General features: G+C 45.4%; 1 protein-coding gene across 2 annotated transcripts in view; it reads right to left on the minus strand.

Moving 5' to 3' along the window:
* The window catches only part of LARP4 (La ribonucleoprotein 4), a 339,680-nt gene that overhangs the window by 266,487 nt on the left and 47,672 nt on the right, over positions 1-25,521 (minus strand). For both annotated transcript variants that reach the window (XM_069230867.1, XM_069230868.1), the window contains 3 exons: positions 9,870-9,957; positions 6,692-6,828; positions 5,528-5,631 (listed from right to left, as the gene is read on the minus strand). In XM_069230867.1, coding sequence (XP_069086968.1) covers positions 5,528-5,631; positions 6,692-6,828; positions 9,870-9,957 — 329 coding nt within the window. The remainder of the gene's footprint in view (positions 1-5,527; positions 5,632-6,691; positions 6,829-9,869; positions 9,958-25,521) is intronic.

Here is a 25,521-nt window from a genome sequence, read left to right on the forward strand (position 1 = left end):
GAAACGAAAAGGCATCTGTTCCATCAAGCTTTCATTCTCCATGGTGTAGAATGGAGAAAATGGCTGCCCAAAGGGCATGGTCCTAAGGGCCTCATTCGAAAGTTCAGATTAACAAGTGAAGAAAAAATATACATATACAAACCGACAGGCTTGGAAAGGGTTTCCTGAACAGAGGAGACCTAATACCGAATCAAACTGAAGCTCCGAGAGAACACGACCAGACCCAACAGCAGAAGAAAACAATCTGAAGATGAAGTCTAGGACCATATACAATGCCAACAGGAGGAGTCACTATCTCGTGACCTGAAAGACTTCTGGAACAAAAAACTTGCAGTCTCCAAGACCAAACACTAGACAGCAGACATATGCAAAGCATGTGCATCTACAAGCCACATGTCAAACATGTTGCTAGAGAACAACCTTTCAATAGTTCACATAAAATGCATCCTTGCTCGTTCTGTAAACCTTGCAAACATGCTGTAGATGAACAAAAGTCATTGGAATGTCATACATTATACCATATCAATGGCAGGTTGAATGCTATACAAACTCAGAACATTAGATATTTAGGAGTAGTTGCTCCGAACTGCCACTTGCTCTGACCTCTGACACAAAAAGTTGGGCTGCATTTGATGATCAAGACTACTTTAAGTGAAATACCTAAGAATTTTAGAGTATAAAATGATAACGCACAACAACTACATTGTTTTCTAAACACCTTTAGGGCACTGCTGCCAGCAACACTACCTCAAAAACAATGACTTTTGGAGTTTGTTTTATCATAAGCAAAAATTTTCAAACACTATTTCAGATGATTTGCCACTGAGGGCTCAGGTATCCTTCTTAGGGTAGAGTCTGCAATAATGTGTTAGCAGATGCAAATTGCTTTCGAGACGCTGTTGTACTTCCCTCTTTGGTGTTTTTAAGCGCTTGTCACTCTTCCAAAAGGGTTAAATAAAGGTGCACTAGCCACACTTGGCTAGTACACGCCTTTACTCATTCCATGGTGTCACAGTTAGAGTATGCCCAGGGGCCTCTGAGGCCAAAGCGTGACTGCCACCTCCACTACATCTTCGTCTACGGGTGCACACTCATCGATTCATTCAAGGAACAAAAAATTCTGTTGACATTAATAGATTAAAAATACTTCTCACGGCGCAGGTCCGTATGGGCGATCATCACCGCGCAATCAACAGAATGTTTTTGATTTACAAAAAGATATAAAACCTAGTGTCAAAATTGTAGCATGGTAGAGCCATTCTGGTCACGCCTCCCTCAGTGCCCTCCAAATTTTTTTTTTTTTTTTTTTTTCCTGTTTCCTGAACTCTTAAGTAACTTCCGGTGAACGTCCTGCCCCAAAAGAATGGGAGCACGTGACTGACTAGTTCTGTGTTAGCCTCCGCTGCAGGGATTGCCTGTCACTTGATGGGCGCTTAGCCTCAACTAAGTGGGGTGTATGTGACGCTGGACAAAGCAGCACAGACTGAAGCCCGCCAATAACTGGTGCTTCTGTTTTGTATTAATGGAGTGACGAGGACCCCCTCCACAATGGACCCGGTGCCACTGCACTTATGGCCCTAATGATAGCTATGACCCTGCTCCCCTGTATCTCTTCACTCCTAGATTCCTGTATCACTCCTTCATGTCTACTACCCCTTCCTCTCCTCCCTTGCTATTGCCCTGCCTCCACTTTCCACACTCATCGTGCCTTTCCACTGCCCACTGATTGATCGCTTTTCAACTGCCTTCCTTGTCCACTCCTCTTGCCCTGTACCTCTTCGCTCTCCCATTCTAAATTTTTTCTGTATCCCTCCATCCTTTTGTCCTTTCTCCCTCAGTACTTGAATACTTCGACCTTTCATTGCTACCCCTTACCTCTCTCCTTTCTCCACTGAGAATCCCATTATGCAGTAGAACTAGCCCTCACATTCTCTTATGTCGTCCTCTTCTGTAACTCATTCTCTTCACGCTCTCCTACTCAGACATCCAACCCTGTATCTCTGCATCCTCTACTTCCAATGCACCTACTTTCCAACTTGCACTGTCCCATGAACTTGAACCTTCGTTGTAAGGAAATGCCTCCTTGGCATGGTTGCCCCCTGACTTTTTGCCTTTGCTGATGCTATGTTTACAATTGAAAGTGTGCTGAGGCCTGCTAACCAGGCCCCAGCACCAGTGTTCTTTCCCTAACCTGTACTTTTGTATCCACAATTGGCAGACCCTGGCATCCAGATAAGTCCCTTGTAACTGGTACTTCTAGTACCAAGGGCCCTGATGCCAAGGAAGGTCTCTAAGGGCTGCAGCATGTCTTATGCCACCCTGGAGACCTCTCACTCAGCACAGACACACTGCTTGCCAGCTTGTGTGTGCTAGTGAGGACAAAAACGAGTAAGTCGACATGGCACTCCCCTCAGGGTGCCATGCCAGCCTCTCACTGCCTATGCAGTATAGGTAAGCCACCCCTCTAGCAGGCCTTACAGCCCTAAGGCAGGGTGCACTATACCATAGGTGAGGGTACCAGTGCATGAGCATGGTACCCCTACAGTGTCTAAACAAAACCTTAGACATTGTAAGTGCAGGGTAGCCATAAGAGTATATGGTCTGGGAGTCTGTCAAACACGAACTCCACAGCACCATAATGGCTACACTGAAAACTGGGAAGTTTGGTATCAAACTTCTCAGCACAATAAATGCACACTGATGCCAGTGTACATTTTATTGTAAAATACACCCCAGAGGGCACCTTAGAGGTGCCCCCTGAAACTTAACCGACTATCTGTGTAGGCTGACTAGTTTTAGCAGCCTGCCACAAACCGAGACATGTTGCTGGCCCCATGGGGAGAGTGCCTTTGTCACTCTGAGGCCAGTAACAAAGCCTGCACTGGGTGGAGATGCTAACACCTCCCCCAGGCAGGAATTGTCACACCTGGCGGTGAGCCTCAAAGGCTCACCTCCTTTGTGCCAACCCAGCAGGACACTCCAGCTAGTGGAGTTGCCCGCCCCCTCCGGCCAGGCCCCACTTTTGGCGGCAAGGCCGGAGAAAATAATGAGAAAAACAAGGAGGAGTCACTGGCCAGTCAGGACAGCCCCTAAGGTGTCCTGAGCTGAAGTGACTCTAACTTTTAGAAATCCTCCATCTTGCAGATGGAGGATTCCCCCAATAGGGTTAGGATTGTGACCCCCTCCCCTTGGGAGGAGGCACAAAGAGGGTGTACCCACCCTCAGGGCTAGTAGCCATTGGCTACTAACCCCCCAGACCTAAACACGCCCTTAAATTTAGTATTTAAGGGCTACCCTGAACCCTAGAAAATTAGATTCCTGCAACTACAAGAAGAAGGACTGCCCAGCTGAAAACCCCTGCAGCGGAAGACCAGAAGACGACAACTGCCTTGGCTCCAGAAACTCACCGGCCTGTCTCCTGCCTTCCAAAGATCCTGCTCCAGCGACGCCTTCCGAAGGGACCAGCGACCTCGACATCCTCTGAGGACTGCCCCTGCTTCGAAAAGACAAGAAACTCCCGAGGACAGCGGACCTGCTCCAAGAAAAGCTGCAACTTTGTTTCCAGCAGCTTTAAAGAACCCTGCAAGCTCCCCGCAAGAAGCGTGAGACTTGCAACACTGCACCCGGCGACCCCGACTCGGCTGGTGGCGATCCAACACCTCAGGAGGGACCCCAGGACTACTCTAAGACTGTGAGTACAAAAACCTGTCCCCCCTGAGCCCCCACAGCGCCGCCTGCAGAGGGAATCCCGAGGCTTCCCCTGACCGCGACTCTTTGAATCCTAAGTCCCGACACCTGGGAGAGACCCTGCGCCCGCAGCCCCCAGGACCTGAAGGACCGGACTTTCACTGGAGGAGTGACCCCCAGGAGTCCCTCTCCCTTGACCAAGTGGAGGTTTCCCCGAGGAACCCCCCCCTTGCCTACCTGCAGCGCTGAAGAGATCCCTAGATCTCCCATTGACTTCCATTACAAACCCGACGCTTGTTTCTACACTGCACCCGGCCGCCCCCGCGCTGCTGAGGGTGAAATTTCTGTGTGGGCTTGTGTCCCCTCCGGTGCCCTACAAAACCCACTGGTCTGCCCTACGAAGACGCGGGTACTTACCTGCAAGCAGACCGGCACCGGGGCACCCCCTTCTCTCCATTCTAGCCTATGTGTTTTGGGCACCGCTTTGAACTCTGCACCTGACCGGCCCTGAGCTGCTGGTGTGGTGACTTTGGGGTTGCTCTGAACCCCCAACGGTGGGCTACCTTGGACCAAGAACTAAGCCCTGTAAGTGTCTTACTTACCTGGTTAACCTAACAAATACTTACCTCCCCCAGGAACTGTGAAAATTGCACTGTGTCCACTTTTAAAACAGCTATTTGTGAATAACTTGAAAAGTATACATGCAATTTTGATGATTTGAAGTTCCTAAAGTACTTACCTGCAATACCTTTCGAATGAGATATTACATGTAGAATTTGAACCTGTGGTTCTTAAAATAAACTAAGAAAAGATATTTTTCTATACAAAACCTATTGGCTGGATTTGTCTCTGAGTGTGTGTACCTCATTTATTGTCTATGTGTATGTACAACAAATGCTTAACACTACTCCTTGGATAAGCCTACTGCTCGACCACACTACCACAAAATAGAGCATTAGTATTATCTCTTTTTACCACTATTTTACCTCTAAGGGGAACCCTTGGACTCTGTGCATGCTATTCCTTACTTTGAAATAGCACATACAGAGCCAACTTCCTACATTCGTGTTTCCCTCTTATCAGTCCCTGGGAACATCTACTTCCTCCCTTGTACATTTCTGATCCTTTCTACTTCGTCCACCTTTCTACTCTCTCCTGTATTTCTGTTTTTTCCCCTCTTACATTCTTCTCTCTTTATTGTCCCTCTTCACTTGCTACTCTCCATTTTCTTCTTTATGTCTTCTATACCCTCAGTCTCTTCACTATACCTTTCCAGTCTTTTGTATGTTTCCATCATCCTCTTTTCCTCAGCCCCTCAATCTTCCAGCCATTTCATTTGATGCCCCCGTAGTTCTCGATTCATGCATCTATATCGCTATCTCTACTATCTCAGTTTACATTTATCTCGCATGTATTCCCTTTATCTCTCCACCCCTTTCAGTCACTCTCATCACTCCCATACATTACCTATATCCTCTCTACTGCCTTCTACACATTGTACCTATCTGTACCTCCACACTGTGCACTGGTCCCCTTTCCCAGCCCGTCCCCTCCCTCCATCCCTTCCACTACTCCTGCTATCTCTTTATTGTACTATTTCACATCTCGCTTTCATGCACTATCCCCCATCACTAATATTCCAGTACAACACAATTCCACTAAACACCACAAATCCAATACAAAACATAGGTAAAACAAAAATCACTTACAATGCCAATAGCTCTAATTCTCACTATTGAGACCCACTGCATTGCAAATGCTTGTTTTAAAGCAACACCCTCTGAAACAAGGAAACACACTATACAAATACTTTAAATTAAAAAATAAACTGTTCATGTACCTCAACCGGTGTACTTTCTGGGATCTCACGGAGAATTATTATACATCTTTTATGGTTTGGTCTCACTTTTTCGCCTTTCTCGTCAACTTGCACCATAGGGGAAGCTAAAAATTAAATTTAATTTCAGTCAAAAAGCTTTTAAACAAGGCATTTCTAAGAAGCTATGTAAACTTATAACAATGTGAAAAAGTTGTAGAAATGATACAAATGAGTCATGATCCCTCTATTACCAATCATTTGGTCAGACTGTATACAAGGGATTCAGGAACAGTAGAAAGAAAATACGAAAGGAAGACCAAAGCAAGGACCAGGTGGGAGATAGAGGAAAGCTCAACATATAAATTGTCCCATGGTTATAGCATAACAAGGAATATACCACCTGAAAGTGTGTATACAAAGTTTCCTTCCTTGCGGTCACAAATGTAGGTGAATTTTATCAAAAAGTTACTTTTCAACTTTACATTAGGGAGATTTAGCTCTGAACTACAACTACATTAAGGTAATCTTATATGTCCATCATATCAGCATCATCTGTAATGGCCCCAAGACTCCTGATCTTTGCCATTTTTAATTCAAAACAACCCAACAATTTTGCAGCCCTGGGCGGCAAATTTCGCAGCCAAAAGCCTCAAAATTAGCAGTATTTTAGCTGTGGCACCGCAATGTGATTTTATGAGCGTCTAATGTCAGAGAGCAGCTTACAGTACAAACCCTGCTCTGACAACCCGAGCGTGCAGGGCAGCAGGGGCGGGAAAGTGGCAGTGGAGGTTGGGGCATGTTAGACACTAACCAAAAGAGGGGACGGGAATATGGGGGTTCTAGGGACGGCCATGAGGGAAGGGCAGTGGAGGGTGGTGAGCAGGAGAACCTTTGAATGGCCTGCAGAGTCACAGGGGGCACATAGCGGTGCGAGTGAAGCTGCAGGCTAGTTGCACAGGAGGGGGCTCTGTGCATTTGAACGGCAGGCAGCAGAGGAAGTTAACGCCTCTGTCTACTAGCCTGTTTCAATCTCACTTTTACACAACTTTCACAGGCACCATTGTAAAAAGAAAAAAGTAAAAAAAGTTTTCCCCATAAGTGCCGATTTCACAATTATTTAGCAAATCGCGATATCATAGGCGGTCTGAACAACTGTTAACAGGTTTTCTAAGAATTCACACGTACATCGTAATACTTCCAAAATAAGGTCCACGTCGGTGGTTAGCTTCTTCACGCCTTCCATGCTGGCAATTGTCCAAACTGGAACAAACTGATCGCCATCCATTTGGGACATCAAGTACAGATCCTTTGACAAATTTTCCCTAAAACATAAAAATTACACTTCGTGGATTAGCAAGTGCTAAATTCTAAGCACTCATCTAAACTACAGACTTGAAACCATAACCTAAGAACGATTATTTCAATAATGCCTTAACAGTTTTCTATATATATTTTTCTCAACAATTATGCATATTCTGGCAGCTCACAAGACTTTCTAACGTCATCCGTTACTCATTTACAGTCTATGACATGCCTACCGGAAGCCAGATGGAAAGCCATATTGTACGAAAATTTGCACTGGTGCAGCCTCTAATGGCACAGTGTGGCTTCCAGCATCACTTGGAATGCTGGAGGTGTAGGTGATCTGGCCGTTAAGAAGGTTTACAAATTAGTGCTGCACTGTGGTACAACCTTACAGCATTATGGTCCTTCACAGCGTCTATTAGTGGATGTTGATTTATCAGGCCTCACTACATGACCTTTAATACGCTATTAGCATATCCAATTGTAAGCTGCGATGGATGGCAAGTGAACTACCTTGATAACAAATGGCTGTCCCTTTTTTAATTTTCTTTCTTTAAAATACTAACATAGTAAATCAGGATCTTCCGGTGCCTAGTAAACTGTGTGGATGACTTATCAGGAATCCCAAATTGTTTCAGCACCAAACAAACTGCATCCAAAGCAACTGTTTATTGCTGGATATTTTAAGGCAAGTGGAACAAGTCTGGACTAAGTGTTGTAGAAACTCATTGGCTAGAATGGTGCTGTGTAGTACAGAAAAAAAATCATTGCACAAGCTCAAAACTTGCCTTTTTTATATATACATGCAAGACCTTTAATTTCCTCTCCTACATTCCCATCCACAGGTAAGCAACACCCATTCCAAAGATGACATGGAGGAAGGCCTTCGACACCTGATGAATGGCCTACAACTGCACTAGACTGGTCTTTGACGGAATCTCCACTTTCCATAATAATGCCCCCAACTCAATGACACATCAGTCACCACCATAAACTGTAGGTGAGAAAGAAATAGGAGCCTGCCACACCAATTGTGTTCAAGTAGCCATCACTGCATTTTTTGAGCAGTTTTTTTTATTTATTTAATAAACCTTTGTGTTGGGCCACCTTGCATAGTCCATCAAGAGAATACTGAGGCTACGAGACCAATTAGCCTGTTTGGACAGAAAGGTCCTTTGCAGAGACATGTACCCCTGCCTTTAGTGCCCCGCTGTACTGTTGTCTGGCTCCCCAATAGAGATTTTTTGTTGTAGGCGAACATGAATCATGCATGTGTGCCATGACACAGGCATGTGTCTCAGACTGCAGTCTTGTTGGACTGGGAGGAGTGCCCAAAGTGTTCCCCTTCATAGAGGTGGAAGGGTACCTCCTTCACCAGGAGTTAAGGAACAAGAGCGTGATGATGGCAGCATAACAAGTAGTAGTGAACAGGACCTTTTAATCACGTCACTTGAGTGAGGCTTTCAGCTCACTCACCATTTCAAAAGCTCTGCTGCTTTGTGTGCAACTCACCCTTGGCCTACATCAGTTACGCTGTGGAGTGCCACAGAGCGCAGGATTATTGAGTCGGCTTTTTATGTGCCTTTTAAGATTACAATATAAGGATGGAATAAAAATGAGCAATGTATGTGTGGTTAGTACATGTGCTGGGTGTATGCAAGCACAGAAGGATTAAACTACATGAGAGCTGAAGCATGTGCTGGGTGTACGTGCGCCTGCGTCAAGTAAAACACATCAAGGGGCCTATTGAGACCAAACTATCAAAGTGTGTGTACCAGGAAAACACATTCTCATGGGACTCCAGTCAGGAGTCGAAAGACATAATTCTGCCACTGAGAACTTGACTTGCATCACAGAGCTGCTTCGATAACTGGAGAGAGCAGCCACGCCACTCTGGAGAGTCAGCCTGCACCTGACCGACGCTGCTGCATGTACCACGAACCACCTGACTACTCCGAGCAGGATCTTGAGTGCCATTGCTGAGGGCACCTGCTGTAATACGGATTGCTTCTGTGCTGCAGAAGCAGTTAAGACTTGAAATCTTTGGCCTTTGGGGCCCCAGGGGATTTACTGCTAAAGGTGATGTGGCATCAGACGCTTTTGATTGACATCCTGAAGAGTCCAAAGGGAACTCTAGTACAGCTAATAGTTTGCATCCTCTGATGCGGCTACCAGTGAAAGGATAAGAACCTTGAACACATTCCATGAATGAGTGGTAACATAAGAAAAACAAATAATTTTAATATTTACAACTGTTATTCATCAGGAATAAAATAATTAAGTAGTGAAAAACACAAGATGAGTCCAACCGCTGCTTATTTTACATCTGCACTCTACTCCATTTAAAGATGGCCCAACATGTTTACACATATTTCAAGGCGAATTGACTTGCATTCAGTTCATCTTTTCGAATACGAACACTAAGTAACCAATCACCAAAAACTGAAAGTACTTCAGCCACCCTGCACATGACAATAAAAGAACAGAAAGGAGAGAAGAACCTGCTAGCCAATAAAAAGCAAGTAAATTCAAGAGACGTTCGAGTGATGTTTGAATTAACAAACGGGAAGTTCAAGTTAGTTGCGAAGTAGGGTCTGGTTCTAAGTCCATTTAAAGTTTTCATTTTTTTTATTTTTATTATTAACAAGACTTTGCAGGCACAGCACAAACATTGTGCAGTCGAAAGCTAAAAAAAAAAAACAGGGACTTCGAAGACATGTAAGGCAGAAGCAGACCAAGGACTCCGAGGAAGGAATAATAAAGCTGAAAGAACAATGTGTTGTATAGCTGACCTTCATCCCTAACCTTTAAGTGCCAGGCACATACCGCCTGAGTGGCTTGCATATTCTTTTCTACAGTAGATTTACTCTTTTGTTTCCACAGCAAGCCTGCTTGTCGGGATGATTTGAATGCATTACTCTATATGTTGACCAAATCCAGTCACAAGCAGTTCTCGCATGGAAGTCCTTTTAGTTAATTTTTCAATGTTAAAATCAGCAGCCTACTGTGAAATCCTAGAAACACCTTGGCCGTCATCCGTTCTAATCATGCAATCTACCTTGAGAAGCAGAATTCGAGCTGCTTCTTCAAACATTCTCGGAGATCTTCTTGAGACACTGCTGGTGTAACTCCTGTACTGCCTTCACCTAAAATAAAAGAAAGATGGGATGAGGAGGGACAGTTGAGGGTGGTGACCAACCATCCCACAGCTTGTACACAAATGCTGATCTAAAAAAATAAACAGACAACTACATCTCTGCCATTCCTTGCTCATCATTCCATGTGCAGAACACATCTGCCAGGTTCCTTCAGATCTCATAATCTTTAAAGGTCACTGGGTAAGTACCAGCACTCAGTTGGTTCATGAAAAAAAGAAAAGCAGAAAGAAAAAAAAGGAATAATATGAATGGAGAAGACAGATGTAAAACTAGATACTGCTAGGCAGAATTTTAACAAAAGCTAAATAAAGATGATCCAACCTTAGCGCTGGCACAATCCCTCTCTGAGCTATGTTCATCATTAGGAACCATTCTCAAGTTAAAACTAAAGTTTAAATACTTACACTTTATAACCAGTTGGAGAAGAACCAAAGCTGTTCAGTGTTAGCAAAACAGATCTTTGAAACGGTGGTCTACTGGCTCAATTCTATGTGAGGATCGGAGGGTCAGAACATGCTTTTCTTTATTCCATTCATTTAGCCCAGCAGCCAACAAAAACAGTATTTATAAACAAATTTTAAGTGGATGCAACTCTAATGAGTCCAAGCATAAACTCGAAGGCCACCAATCAAATGACTCAGTCCCTTCAAAGACCATAGCCAAGAAACAGCACTTGCTCTTTCTATGACGCTCAGCAGGCAGATTAAGAGCTTTCCTCTGGTGCTCAAAATCCCTTGTAAGTGTGTGCCATCTGCATGATCCCTGATGCAGCACAGTCTTAGACTTGCGCCTGGCGAGTGCAAGTTGGGGCTCGTTATGGGTGGTTTCCTGCTGGTGCTGCTAGGAATGCCTTTGACTACTTCTCTGTAGTATCTGACTTCCATTCGAAAGACAAATGGCACATGTGGGTCTGCCTCTTGTTTAGGGTGGATAAAAGAAATTAGTTTTAGTCCTCCATTTACTTTACTGGGCTTCATGCAAATACCTGGTGAATTGTTTTCACAATTTAAAGAGCTCTGTCTGCATCCACAAAACAGTTATTGCCATAATAAACTGGCTGGCCCGTATTGTTGTCATTTTTATTACTAATAGTGTAGAGAGTTGGGTTCTGGTTGCAGTATCCCCCCACGTTCTGCCTGTTTTTTTTTAGATTATAAAAAAAAAAAATAAAAAAAACTTTGACTGAAGTGCACTGGGCTCCTGCTAACCAGGTCCCCAGTGCCAGCGTTCCTGCCCTAAAGACACCTGCTCCCCCAAGTGACCAGGCTCTTCAGCCCCTTTTAAGTCTCTAGAAAATGGTACCCCTGGTACAAAAGAAATGAGTAATGAAGAGTGCCCCTCAGAGCTGCAGCACTACTTGTGCCAATCTGGGGGACCCAGCACCAGCCTCATGCAGACTGCCATTGCAGGCAGTGTGACAAGGTGATCCCAAAATTGAAATCACGACATGGCACACTTGTGTGCCATGTACCCAAAAACACTGCTTGTAATATCTGTAAGTTACCCCTAAAACAGGCCCTTAGTCCTAGGCAGGGTGCATTATATTACAAGTGACGGTATATATGCACGAGAAAATACTATGTCTAAGAATCGACACATAGTAGGGGTGCAAGGAAGCCATTTTGAATACATGTGCTTGACACCTGCCATTAAGAGGTCCCATCTACATGATGGCTTCTCTAAGGTTATGGATGTTTGGTATAAAACATCTCCTATTAATAAACCTTCACTGATTCCAGTGATGGACTTATCAATTCATGTACCCAGATGGCACCTTAAATGTGCCCCCTGAAAAAAATTAACTGCTAGTGAGCGCACGGACTTGTTCTGGGCAGCCTGCCATCAACCAACAAGACTGACCATAGAGTATGAGCCTCTGCTCTTGAGAGGTCAGAAACAAGCCTGACTGGGGTGTTACCCACCCTCTCCCCCACACGATGACCTGCATTCCAAGGCAGGAGCTTCAAAGAAGCCTACCGCCTTTGGTATGCAGATATGGACTTCCTCAGAGAAAGATGCCAACACACCCCATTAACACCCCCCCCACCCCAGGGGTCATCTGGCACCTGGACAGGCAGGAAAATTAGCTATGCAGGAAGTGCGTCACTTCCAGACAAGGAACGCCCCTAGGCTGAAGTGGACACGACTTAGGAAATTCTGCTATCTTTAGTGTGGTGGAATTTAAGGTATCTGGACAGGGTGATGCTCACTCCTCACAGGAAGTGGTCATCTAGGGGGTTTAGTGACCCAAAGGTGAGAATCCTATTAGCTACTAACCTTCACTCCCCGTAACGCCCCCTAAATGTAGTATTTAGGGGACCCCTACAAAGCAGATTCTCGCCGAACACAAAAGGAGGAGTGGACAAGAACACTGTTGAACCCACGACAGAGGAGCATGGCTGACTTGGCACCAACCCTGTCAGCTGCACCGACCCTCTAGCATCAACTGACCTGTCCTGCCGCTGCAGCCTCCAAAAAAAAAAAAAAAAAAAAATGGGAGAGCTGCCAGTTCTTTGCAAATCGCCAAGAAGAACTACCTTGGAGAAAAGGAGCTGCTCCCCTGCATCTGCCGGCACACAGAACGAACTGTGAGGACCGGGGCCTCCAAAAACCGGACATCACCATTGTACCAGAGCCACCTAGCCCGAGCTGAAGTGGGACAACGGTACCAGCATGGTCCACAGGCCCTCCAGAGTCTAAGCCCACCCCAAGCTTGCCCGCTGAAGACTTTCCATCAGCATCTGCTGCCTGATTCTGCAGACCTCACCAGTTACTGCCTTTGGTGACAGAGATCCACCATCCACTGCACCCGGATGCCCCAGATCAAGAGAAGGGACACTGGTGTCCCTACGTATCCCAGGCTCATGAGACCCAAGCCCACCTGGTGCTTTGGCTGGATTGAAACCACCTTCACACCCCAGTCCACGCCTGCAGCCTGTTTCTGTGGGCCCCCAGCACTGTGACTGCCTCCGCTGACTGTAAACCCAATAGTCCAAACCAATTCTACACCCCCACGTCCTGGACAGAGGAGAACAGGACCTCTAGTGTCACTACATCCGAGCATTACAAGAACTTAACATCCCTCAGTGGTTCACCCAGACTGGACTCAGTCCACCCCTGCCGCAACTGTGACCAGACCAATCCCTGTTAAGACTTACATGGGGCACCCGACGCTGAACTGAGTCACTTCACCTAGCCGCCCCTGTACAGACTGAGGTGACCTGTTGGTGTGGCCTTTGACCTTGCTCCATACTTGCCCCAAGTACAGGAGATTGGCCCCTTAAGTCACTGTAGTATACCTGTATGTAGTGCTGGTTGTTCCTCCAAAAGAAAATGTTCCAGCATCTGAAAAATACACCGTCAACTTTTGAAAATTCTAAAAAATCATGACTTGAAAAGTACTCACCTGATTCTGATGATCTTAGTATCTAAATGTATATAAAGATACGTGTTATTTTTATAAACTGGTGTCAGATTTCTTTGAATGCGCCTCAATCACTGCATGAGTGTGCCTTATATGCTTAGCACTACCCTCAGATATGCCTAGGTGCTTGACCAAACACACCAAAGAGCATTTGGGATGTCATTTGTGCCTCCGATACCTCTGGCGATTGCTTGAATTCTCTGCACAGTGTACCCACATTTTGGTCCACTATATAAAGAGCCAGCTTCCTACAACCAGTCTAAATAGTTTTACTGGCTTCTGATCTCAATAGCAGGTGTGTGGTGTGAGTGGACTTTTGAAAAGGCGGCAGAAGATAAGTTGGCCATGCCTCTAGATGACGAGTTTGGTAATGCAGTTAAAGCAACCCTCGAGCAGGCAGTTGCCCAAGATTTGGTGCCCTTGAGCAGGTAGATGATTGATGATGCGGTCTGCAGAATGACACGACAACCCTCCCACTATGGTCCCCTTCAACCGTTTGAACCTCTGAGGCCCCAAAGGCTCAATGTAAAGCTAACTATGACAAAAACCAAGAGACAGTCCTCCGCCGGCTTGGCGCCTACAAAAAGCTCAGGCTAGCATTTCTAAAATGCCATGCCTCCATAGCAGTGAATCCTCACAACTCCTCCTAATTAAATAGTTTATCTGTAGGTGTAATCCTGCAGCTTGAAGAATTTTCTGGATTCACATGCTGTGCATTATTCACCCCTCTAGTGGTTGGGTCCATAGTTCTCAACTTTTCTACTCTAATATTTTTTCTCATTGGTGGGCATCGACTGATTTCCCCCCCATTTTTCTTGCGACATCGTACACCCTTCCCCGGAGCCTACCACTCCTGGGCACCATTTTTTAAATATCTTTTCTCCTGCCATCTTCTCTGTGGAAATGGGTGGGTCACTTGTGAATCCAGAAAATTCTCTGAACTGCAAAACTACACCTGCAGGTAAACATTTGTTTTGCAGTCTGAATCTTTTCTGGATTCACATGCAGTGCATAGATTTTGTAGCGGCTTTGTTCTGCGGCGATTGGGTTGAAGATTAATTAAGACTCATGAACAGATGTTTTAACACTTTGTCCCACTTGGTTTTCTTGTTCATTTGAATGTCTATGCAGTAGCATTTTGTGAACGTGTGACCACGTCGATGCCATGCAGATGTCCTGTAAAGGTGTATTTGCAAAAAAAGGCAATAGCTGCTTCATTTCTCCTTCTTGAGTGTGGTTCTAGGGTCGAGTTTAGTTGTACTTCAACATGAGTGGGGCACTTGAATGGCTTGCGTGATCCATCTGGCAACTGTGCCCTTAGTTACTAGTTTTCTCAAACTGTCTGCAAAGGAAACCAGTAGTTGCTTTGTTTTCCTCACCGTCTTGGTCTTAGATATAATACATTATTGCAGGACTTGTGTCCAGTGTGTGCAACACGTTCTCCGTTTAATGCTTTGGAAAAAGCTTGGAATTTGTATTGTTTGATTTACGTATAAGCGTGAAACTCCCATAAGGTAAGAACTATGGATCTGGCCTCATGACTATTCTGTCCTTCGGGGCTTGTAAGTATTGTACTTGAACTGTGAGTGCTTGTATTTCAATCACCCTACGAAGTAATGTTATAGCCACTAGGAATGCCGTCTTTAGTGTGATTATTAATGTGGCCTTGTGTAAAGGCACACATGACGTCTTCATTAGGTTGAGTTAGCACAACATTTAGATTGCTTGTGAGGGCTCGTACTTTTCTTGGTGGAGCAATTCTTTTTGCTCCCTCAAACAAATTTTTACTGGAGTTGTGAAGAAACTTCTCCCTATGTGACCTTTTGTGTGGGCCACAATTGCAGCTTTTATGTACCGTCGAGGATGACTACATCTGTTTGCAGTTTAGCAGGTGTGCAAGATATTTTATCACAGTTGAGTCTTTAGTGTTTTTTCCTAATAAGCTCACTTTATGGCACCATAATGAGTATCGCTTCTATTTAGATATGTAGCACTTTCTTATTGTTGTCTTTCTCGCTTTTCCAATAGACGTTTTCTGGTAGCTTTAAATGACTGATTTTTAAGTCTTCAGGAGCCAAGCTGCTAGGATCACAGCCTATGGTTCTGGGTGCAGTGTCCTTCCCTCTTCCACTGACAACAGGGCTTTCTGTTTAGCAGATTTCAAAATGCTGCCCTGTGACATTTCTATTAGTTCTTAGAACCATGTTTGCCTTCCCTATTGAGGCGCAATTAGTACTAAGCATTTTTCTCCTTTGGCATTTGTAGATCACTGTATCACTGGTATCAGGGGAAAAGCATATGCAAATATCCCTGACCAGTTTATCTACAGGGCATTCCTTGGGGTTTGGCTGTGTGGATATCGGGATGCACAGGGTCAGCATTTTCAGTTCTTTGGTGTTGCGAATAGGACTACCCTTGGAGTTACCCAAATCCCGAAAATCTGTTTGAGTACTGCTAGAGTTCCTATTCGTGACAGCATGATGCTCGTCTGCTGAGTGTTTCTACATTGTCCTGCCCTGGTACATAACCTGCTGTTATATCAGTCTCTGAACTGCCTACTTCCAGATTTCTTTGGCTAGCTATGAAAAGGGCAAGGATTGAGTCTGCCCCACTTGTTGATGTAGAACATTGTAGTGGTATTGTCTGTTTAGATCAATATTGTTCTTCCCAACAGCTCTTTCAAAAAGGCTTTTACAGATAGGAACACAGTCTTTAGCTCCAAAACACTGATATGCTGTACTACACCTTGCTCCTTACAGAGCCCACTGGCTTTGAGCGAACGCATGTGACCACCTCAGCCCATGAGGCATATGTTGTAATTGTTACAGTTGCTTGTTAAAATTACCTTCCTTGTTTTATATGGGAGCTGTTCCACCACGCCGTTTCCTCCTGTATCTTGGTGACTACCAGTAGATATTCCCAACTCCTTTTTGCTTGTGAACATTGGTTTGTAGCCATTCCTGAATTGATCTCATATATAATCGTGCACATGGAATCAAAGGGATGCATGAAGCCATCTTCCCCAACAATTTCCCACAGTCCTCTGTCGGAGATTGCCCCTTCTGGTAAAGCTGAGCTTCCTGAAGAAGTGACTACTCTCAATGTGATATACCTTCCATAGTACTAAACAGATTCTTGCTCCTAGAAACTATTTTTCTCATTCTGGATTTGGAGTGTCTCATCAATTGTCTCTCCAAACAGCTGCTCCCCATTGAAGGGTGTATTTATGATGCAGACTTGCACCTCTGGTTTGAATCCAGAAATGTGTTACCATGAATGACATGTTGTCCCCACAATTATTTGGCGACTTGCTGTGTCGGCTGCATCTAATGCGGATTTTAGGCATGTATTTGTAATATTCTTGCCTTCCTCCGCTAGGCCTACTACTCTCTATATTGCTTAGGTAGGTGTTTCAAAGCTTTTCTAACTCCTCCCAATTCTAGTATGTAAATGCGTTCAGGAGGTGTAGGGAGTTGGCTCTGTATGTACTATTCCAAAGTAAGAAATAGCATGCACAGAGTCCAGGGGTTCCCCTTAGAGGTAAGATAGTGGCAAAAAGAGATAATTCTAATGCTCTATTTTGTGGTTATGTGGTCGAGCAGTAGGCTTATCAGAGGGTAGTGTTAAGCATTTGTTGTACACACACAGGCAATAAATGAGGAACACACACTCAAAGACTTATTCCATGCCAATAAGTTTTTATATAGAAAAATATATTTTCTTAGTTTATTTTAAGAACCAGATTAACAAGCACAAGTCCGCACAGAAAGTACACCCTCAGCGGCGGCCGGGTGCAGAGTGCCAACAGGTGTCTGGTTCGCAATAGGTTTCAATGGGAGACCCAGGGGTCTCTTCAGTGATGCAGGCAGGCAAGGGGGGGGATCCTCGGGGTAGCCACCACCTGGGCTAGATGGAGGGCCACCTGGGGGTCGCTCCTGCACTGGACACCTGGGGGTCGCTCCTGCACTGGAGGTCGGATCCTTCAGGTCCTGGGGGCTGCGGGTGCAGTGTGTTTACCAGGCGTCGGGTTCTTGGAAGCAGGCAGTCGCGGTCAGGGAGAGCCTCTGGATTCCCTCTGCAGGCGTCGCTGTGGGGGCTCAACTCTGGCTACTCACAGGCTCGCCGGGGAGTCCTCCCTGTAGTGTTGGTTTTCCGCTGGTCGAGCCAGGGGCTTCGGGTGCAGAGTGGAAAGTCTCACGCTTCCCGCAGGAAACGTGTAGTCTTTTAAAAGTTGTTTCTTTGTTGCAACTTTCAGTCTTTGTGGAACAGGGCTGCTGTCCTCGGGAGTTCTTGGTCCTTTTAGATGCAGGGTAGTCCTCGGAGGCTTCAGAGGTCGCTGGACCCTGGGGGACGCGTCGCTGTTGCAGTTTTTCTTGAAGTGGGGAGACAGGCCGGTAGGGCTGGGGCCAAAGCAGTTGGTGTCTCCGTCTTCTCTGCAGGGCTTCAGGTCAGCAGTCCTCCTTCGTCTTCAGGTTGCAGGAATCTAGTTTCCTAGGTTCTGGGGAGCCCCTAAATACTGAATTTAGGGGTGTGTTTAGGTCTGGGAGGGCAGTAGCCAATGGCTACTGTCCTTGAGGGTGGCTACACCCTCTTTGTGCCTCCTCCCTGAGGGGAGGGGGGGGGGCACATCCCTATTCAGGGAATCCTCCAAAATCAAGATGGAGGATTTCTAAAGGCAGGGGTCACCTCAGCTCAGGACACCTTAGGGGCTGTCCTGACTGCTGGGTGACTCCTTGTTTTTCTCATTACCTCCCCTGGACTTGCCGCCAAAAGGGGGGGCTGTGTCCTGGGGGCGGGCATCTCCACTAGCTGGAGTGCCCTGGGGCATTGTAAGACGAAGTCAGAGCCTTTGAGGCTCACTGCTAGGTGTTACAGTTCCTGCAGGGTGGAGGTGTGAAGCACCTCCACCCAGAGCAGGCTTTTGTTTCTGTCCTCATAGAGCACAAAGGCCCTCACCACACGGGGTAAGAAACTAGTCTCAGCAGCAGGCTGGCACAGACCAGTCAGTCCTGCACTGAACAATTGCGTACAATACAGGGCGCATCTCCAAGATGCCCTCTGTGTGCATTTTTTAAATAAATCCAACACTGGCATCAGTGTGGGTTTATTATTCTGAGAAGTTTGATACCAAACTTCCCAGTATTCAGTATAGCCATTATGGAGCTATGGAGTTCGTTTTTGACAAACTCCCAGACCATATACTTAATATGGCCACAACTGTACTTACAATGTCTAAGGATAGACTTAGACACTGTAGGGGCATATTGCTCATGCAGCTATGCCCACACCTGTGGTATAGTGCACCCTGCCTTAGGGCTGTAAGGCCTGCTAGAGGGGTGACTTACCTATGCCACAGGCAGAATTGTGTGTGCATGGCACCCTGAGAGGGATGCCATGTCGACTTTGCCTTTTTCTCCCCACCAACACACACAATCTGCAATGGCAGTGTGCATGTGTTAGTTGAGGGGTCCCTTAGGGTGGCACAACATATGCTGCAGCCCTTAGGGACCTTCCCTGGTCACAGGGCCCTTGGTACCACTGGTACCTTTTTACAAGGGACTCATCTGTGTGCCAGGGGTGTGACAATTGTGGAAACAATGGTACATTTTAGGTGAAAGAACACTGGTGCTGGGGCCTGGTTAGCAGGGTCCCAGCACACCTCAGTCAAGTCAGCATCAGTATCAGGCAAAAAGTGGGGGGTAACTGCAACAGGGAGCCATTTCCTTACAGGAGGGCGTTCACTATAAGCCATTGATTGGCTGAGCTCCTCTCGAATAGTCTCTCTGTGAGATCCATCCTTTTAATCTCCTTTCCTGGAGGTGGCCCAGATATTGATGGGATATTAGCTTTCTTCCTCGCAGTGGAAGTGATGGAGTCAGCAGGCACTTACCCCTGATGTAGACAGGGCATTTTGAGGAATGTTTATATTTCTTCTCCACCCTTGGTGTTACTGCTCTGCATGTACCAGGCTCTTTGAAGACCTCCTTTTCCTGATCCAGTACGCTGTGAAACATTGGAAGGAATGAATTCCATGTCTGTGATGGTACTAAGGTCTCTAGTAGGAAACATAATCAAGACTTCCTCTGCTAGCTGCACTCCACACCTGTCTGCAGCATTGTTTATTAAGTGATTATACGTTGCAATATCATCTTGAGGTGAAGGCCTCAATGGATAACAATCTACCACTTCTTCAGGGGTCAGTCCCTATTTCATGACAGTTTCTGTATATTCTCTGTCTTCTGACCCCCTGAAACATTGACGGGCCTTCCTGTTATTCCTCTTCTTAGGACTCCTCCATTTCTTCCTGGTGCTCTGGTATCATGGGAGGGTCCATTTCCCCGACTTCCTTCTACATTGATCTTTCTGGGTCACTTTTCTGTGGAACCTGTAATTTCTTCAGAGAGGCATCTGAATCTTTCTTCTGGATTAACGCTGGCATTTCAGCTTTGAGGCGCTGCTTCCATCTCTGCCAAGCGTTCCTTGGGATTGAGCATCTACATGGATTTAGTTTGTCGGTGTTCGTAGAGCTTCTTGTCTTCTCCCTAGATCTGACCTGTTTCGACGTCAAAGCGTCTCGACTTCAAATGTCTTTCGACTGAAGTCTTTTCAGGAGACTTGCCTCATGCAGTGTCCATTTAAAGGGTTCCGAGAAGTTCCATATATCTGGGCATGCCCTTGATCAGTGATTATAAACAGCAAGGCTCCCTTTATTGCCTTGTTTGATTTTTTTTTAGACTGTAGCAGACAGTTTTTTTTCAGTATTACCTGTAGTCTGTCTTTCTTGAGCGGTTCCCCCTCAATTCTCATGTCAGCTTCTCCCTCTGCACCTTTCACAATTTTCTTTGTAGTCAATCGAAAGACCCAAATCACTCAGGGAATAGTGTAGGCTACACCCCCAGGTGCAGTGCACACGCCTGCTTCTCCCTTCAAACATCTTTGACTCGAACCCTGCTTCGATGGTCGATCCGCAGAGCAGTTGTAGACCCGATCTTGATCCTTCTGTGTAAACTTATGTTGGCAATTCAGGCAGAACTGGAACAGTCTTTTCCATATCTCAGAACAGGGAGCACCCTGTCCAGGAATTCCTCAACTTGAAAAGAAATCTCGGTTTGTGCTAGGGACCTCCACTAGTAGCTCTTATTCAATTAACTTAAAAAAAAAAAAATTCTACAAACCCCTTCAGAGTTTATCTTCTCTCATGACTTTAAAAGCCCTGAGCAAAGTATTCAGATCCAACAGTGGAGAGAAAAAAAAAATAAGAATCTGAAGATGGCGACCAAGAGTGGGAGCTTTGGGAGAGAGCATATGATGTAAAGGGAAGCACCAAATGAGGCATCTGTCGATGCCAAAACAGCAAGAGAAAAATCACAGAAGGACTAGAAAAGCAGAGAATCGTTGACCCAACCAATACAGTGGAAAATGCACAGTATGTGAATCCAGAAAATATTCACACTGCAAAACGTGTTTGCCAGCATTGAACAGACTCGGCTACCATATAAAGACAATGTTGATAAAGGAGAGTAATTCAGTAACCCTAATTCTGGTGATTCAGACGACCAACCGGGGCTCGGTCGACCATGTCCCTTAAGAGACTGGAGATTGGATTATTCCTCTAGTGGAGGAAAGAAGGGCCAAATGGTATGTATGTCTAACCTGGTGAATTATTATCACCTGAGCTCAGTAACGTAGTTTAGAGCAGAGAAAGTGGTCTAACATGGATAGACTTAAATCTATGGACGGAGGAGTCAGGGGTCTCCCTTGGTCAAAATACCCACACCCATCTCTTGATAAGGTTGCTTTGATGCCACAGTCAGATGGCTACTTTATTACAAGTTTAAAGAAGAGCCCAAAAAAGGGATCAACCTCTCCTAGAATGCATGCCAGGATAAGCTTTTACAGGGAGTGCAGAATTATTAGGCAAATGAGAATTTTGACCACATCATCCTCTTTATGCATGTTGTCTTACTCCAAGCTGTATAGGCTCGAAAGCCTACTACCAATTAAGCATATTAGGTGATGTGCATCTCTGTAATGAGAAGGGGTGTGGTCTAATGACATCAACACCCTATATCAGGTGTGCATAATTATTAGGCAACTTCCTTTCCTTTGGCAAAATGGGTCAAAAGAAGGACTTGACAGGCTCAGAAAAGTCAAAAATAGTGAGATATCATGCAGAGGGATGCAGCACTCTTAAAATTGCAAAGCTTCTGAAGCGTGATCATCGAACAATCAAGCGTTTCATTCAAAATAGTCAACAGGGTCGCAAGAAGCGTGTGGAAAAACCAAGGCGCAAAATAACTGCCCATGAACTGAGAAAAGTCAAGCGTGCAGCTGCCACGATGCCACTTGCCACCAGTTTGGCCATATTTCAGAGCTGCAACATCACTGGAGTGCCCAAAAGCACAAGGTGTGCAATACTCAGAGACATGGCCAAGGTAAGAAAGGCTGAAAGACTACCACCACTGAACAAGACACACAAGCTGAAACGTCAAGACTGGGCCAAGAAATATCTCAAGACTGATTTTTCTAAGGTTTTATGGACTGATGAAATGAGAGTGAGTCTTGATGGGCCAGATGGATGGGCCCGTGGCTGGATTGGTAAAGGGCAGAGAGCTCCAGTCCGACTCATACGCCAGCAAGGTGGAGGTGGAGTACTGGTTTGGGCTGGTATCATCAAAGATGAGCTTGTGGGGCCTTTTCGGGTTGAGGATGAAGTCAAGCTCAACTCCAGTCCTACTGCCAGTTCCTGGAAGACACCTTCTTCAAGCAGTGGTACAGGAAGAAGTCTGCATCCTTCAAGAAAAACATGATTTTCATGCAGGACAATGCTCCATCACACGCGTCCAAGTACTCCACAGCGTGGCTGGCAAGAAAGGGTATAAAAGAAGGAAATCTAATGACATGGCCTCCTTGTTCACCTGATCTGAACCCCATTGAGAACCTGTGGTCCATCATCAAATGTGAGATTTACAAGGAGGGAAAACAGTACACCTCTCTGAACAGTGTCTGGGAGGCTGTGGTTGCTGCTGCACGCAATGTTGATGGTGAACAGATCAAAACACTGACAGCATCCATGGATGGCAGGCTTTTGAGTGTCCTTGCAAAGAAAGGTGGCTATATTGGTCACTGATTTGTTTTTGAATGTCAGAAATGTATATTTGTGAATGTTGAGATGTTATATTGGTTTCACTGGTAATAATAAATAATTGAAATGGGTATATATTTGTTTTTTGTTAAGTTGCCTAATAATTATGCACAGTAATAGTCACCTGCACACACAGATATCCCCCTAACATAGCTAAAACTAAAAACAAACTAAAAACTACTTCCAAAAATATTCAGCTTTGATATTAATGAGTTTTTTGGGTTCATTGAGAACATGGTTGTTGTTCAATAATAAAATTAATCCTCAAAAATACAACTTGCCTAATAATTCTGCACTCCCTGTAGATATATTGGAGCCACTGAACAAACATTTAGACATGTCTGAGGAAGCCAAAGACCCTGGCAGTACCTGACATTTCAGGATGAGCACAGAGGGCGATATGCTTTCTTGGGAAAACAATTGTGTGCTCTACTAAAAAGAGACGTTTCCTAATAATTAGGATTGACCTCAAATTGGGTGTACTAGCCACATACGAAGCGGGCCCTTTAGCAGATTGGGGCTCTTTGGAGACTCCAAGTCGGGCAAGAATGCAACAACTTTCTCATCGCAGTAATCAATGATTAGAGCATTTGAAAATGTTTTTGCCAGCCATGCCTACAGGTCAGCCTCTCTCAAAAAAAAAAACAAGGCAACCACCAGTTCAAAAACTGGGATCAAACTGGAGTCTCTTTTCAATCAGACAGAGGTTGTGGTGGCAGGGGAAAATCTGCAGCGCTACCAACTCACCCTGTTAACTATTAGGTAAGGGGTATCCTATCTCCCAACCAAAGGTAGGTCGCCGCCTAGGGTTATTCGTTCACTACTGGCGGGACGCCAAAGTCCTGCAAACTGTTGTTGGTTTTTCAAACATCTGCTACAGCGCTCCAGTTCAGAAAAGGCCCGACACCAAATGTTTTGTCAGGAGCAGACAACCTTTTGATTTCACAGGAGGTGAAATGCTTTCTAAATAAGGGGGGCATTGTTTACCTCTTACAGCCTGGGAATTTGAGCAACTGTTTCTTGGTCATGAAAAAACGTCCAGAAGCCCAGCAGTAGGTATATCATCATTTCAAGATGGAGGGTGGTCTCCTCCTGTGAAGCACAATACGGCTGGACTACTGGATGGTGAGGTAGGGATCTGAAGCACAGTCCCTTAACAATTCCTATTTTCCCACCATACTGCAGACTATTGCAGTTTTTGTGGGAGATCTAGGTGTATGAGTTTGTGGCACTTCCCTTCAGACTTTCTTTTCCTCCTTGGTGCTCCACCAAGGTCATGTGACGGGACTGCTTCACTCCAGGGGTGTTCGGCTGACAACATACTTGGATGTTATTCTTTTATTACATCTGGAATAGTCAGTTCCCCAAACTAGAACCTGACTGATAATACCTCTTGCAAACACTGGGTTTTGTGATAAACTAGCTCATACCAGTATTTGTTCCATGGGACTGACTCAGTCCAGCAGGTTCTGAAACTCCCTCACAAGAAACGTGCATCTATCAGAAAGGAGCAGACAAACCGCTTGGCAAAAAAATGTATACTGGTACAATATTTAGCCTGGATTGTCAGCCTCCTGGCATAATCCATGCAGGCCACATTTCTGGGCCATATACAGAACTGAGCTTTGCAGAGGCTGAAGGTGGGTTGTTTTAGGGGAGGCCTTTCCTACACAGCTCAGATCAGCCTTTGAGGAAGCTGGGAATGAGTTGCAGTGATGGTTGAGCCACATGGCGCCTGGTACGGTAGAGGTTTGGCCCCCAACATGGCTATAGAATCTGGCAGCAGCCTTTCAGGATGGAGTGCTCATTGCTGGAACATTACCACTGGCTGACCGTGGTCAGACCAGAAGAGATCAACACTTCAACAGCTTAGAACTGCTCACAAGATGCTTTACAGTGCTATCTTTCAGAACAGACTTGTCATGCATCATCCTGTTAAAGCTGGACAATATATCGGCAGGTAGACATCAATTGACACAATAGGATTAGGCTGAAGGTTCTGGTTGACACAGCCAGGGGCTCTTGGCATGATGGGAGTATGTGCTAGGAAAGTTCAACTGAATCCTGAACTGTAATTCAACGCATCTGAGGGATTCCAGTGTATGGAAGCTACATTCAGCTTTTTTCCAGATTGGGCCATTGTCATGTGGACTTGTTTGTGTTTCTCATCTAACAACAGCATCCTAAATTTTTGAGTTGGAGAATGGACCCTATGGTATCGGTGACAGATGCACTCGGGAAGGAATGGAGACAATTTCAGGGGTATGCCTTTCCACCATTTGTTTGTTACCAAGTTGATAACTCTGGTCTGACTCAGAAGATGTCACTCATATTAAGTCTGGTTTGGAGAGCTCAAGCTTTCTTTCCAGTTTCTCAAACTTTAAGGATTCTCCATATGCCTTGAACAGCTCATACCAACTGGTACTGGACGGGACACTACTGATCAAGGCCTGAAAGATTACAGAAATTCTGTGACGAAGCCTTTTTGGAAAAGGCCACAGATATCATCAGAAGACCATGGGCTGATCCCACCTATTAACAGTATAGCTCTGCTTGGCATTGATGGTCCCATTGGTGCAAACCATAGAATTTGGATCCTGTAGGGACAGACGTACAAGTTACTTACCTTTGGTAACGAAATATCTGGTAGAGACATATTCTAGTTGCAGATTCCTTACCTTAGAATTTTCCCCCAAGCATCAGACTGGATCCGGAGATTTTTTCTTCGAGCAATACCCTTGTGCGTCGGTAGGTGGCGCTGGTCGACTCTGTAGGTGTTGTGGTCGCCGTGATGACGTTGGGAGTAGAATATAGACACTGCCCTCGCACAGAGACGTTAGTTTTTTTTTTTTTAACGACTTTCCACGCCAGAGTACCGAACCGCTAAGAACACAGATACTGGTGCGCCAGAGCTAAGGACCCGAAAAAGGGAATCCATGTCCCTAGAAATCAGTTCGCAAGCAGGGAGGATGGGTGGGCGGTA

This window comes from Pleurodeles waltl, chromosome 4_2 (assembly GCF_031143425.1).
Source record: "Pleurodeles waltl isolate 20211129_DDA chromosome 4_2, aPleWal1.hap1.20221129, whole genome shotgun sequence".
Classification (NCBI taxonomy): Eukaryota; Metazoa; Chordata; class Amphibia; order Caudata; family Salamandridae; genus Pleurodeles; species Pleurodeles waltl.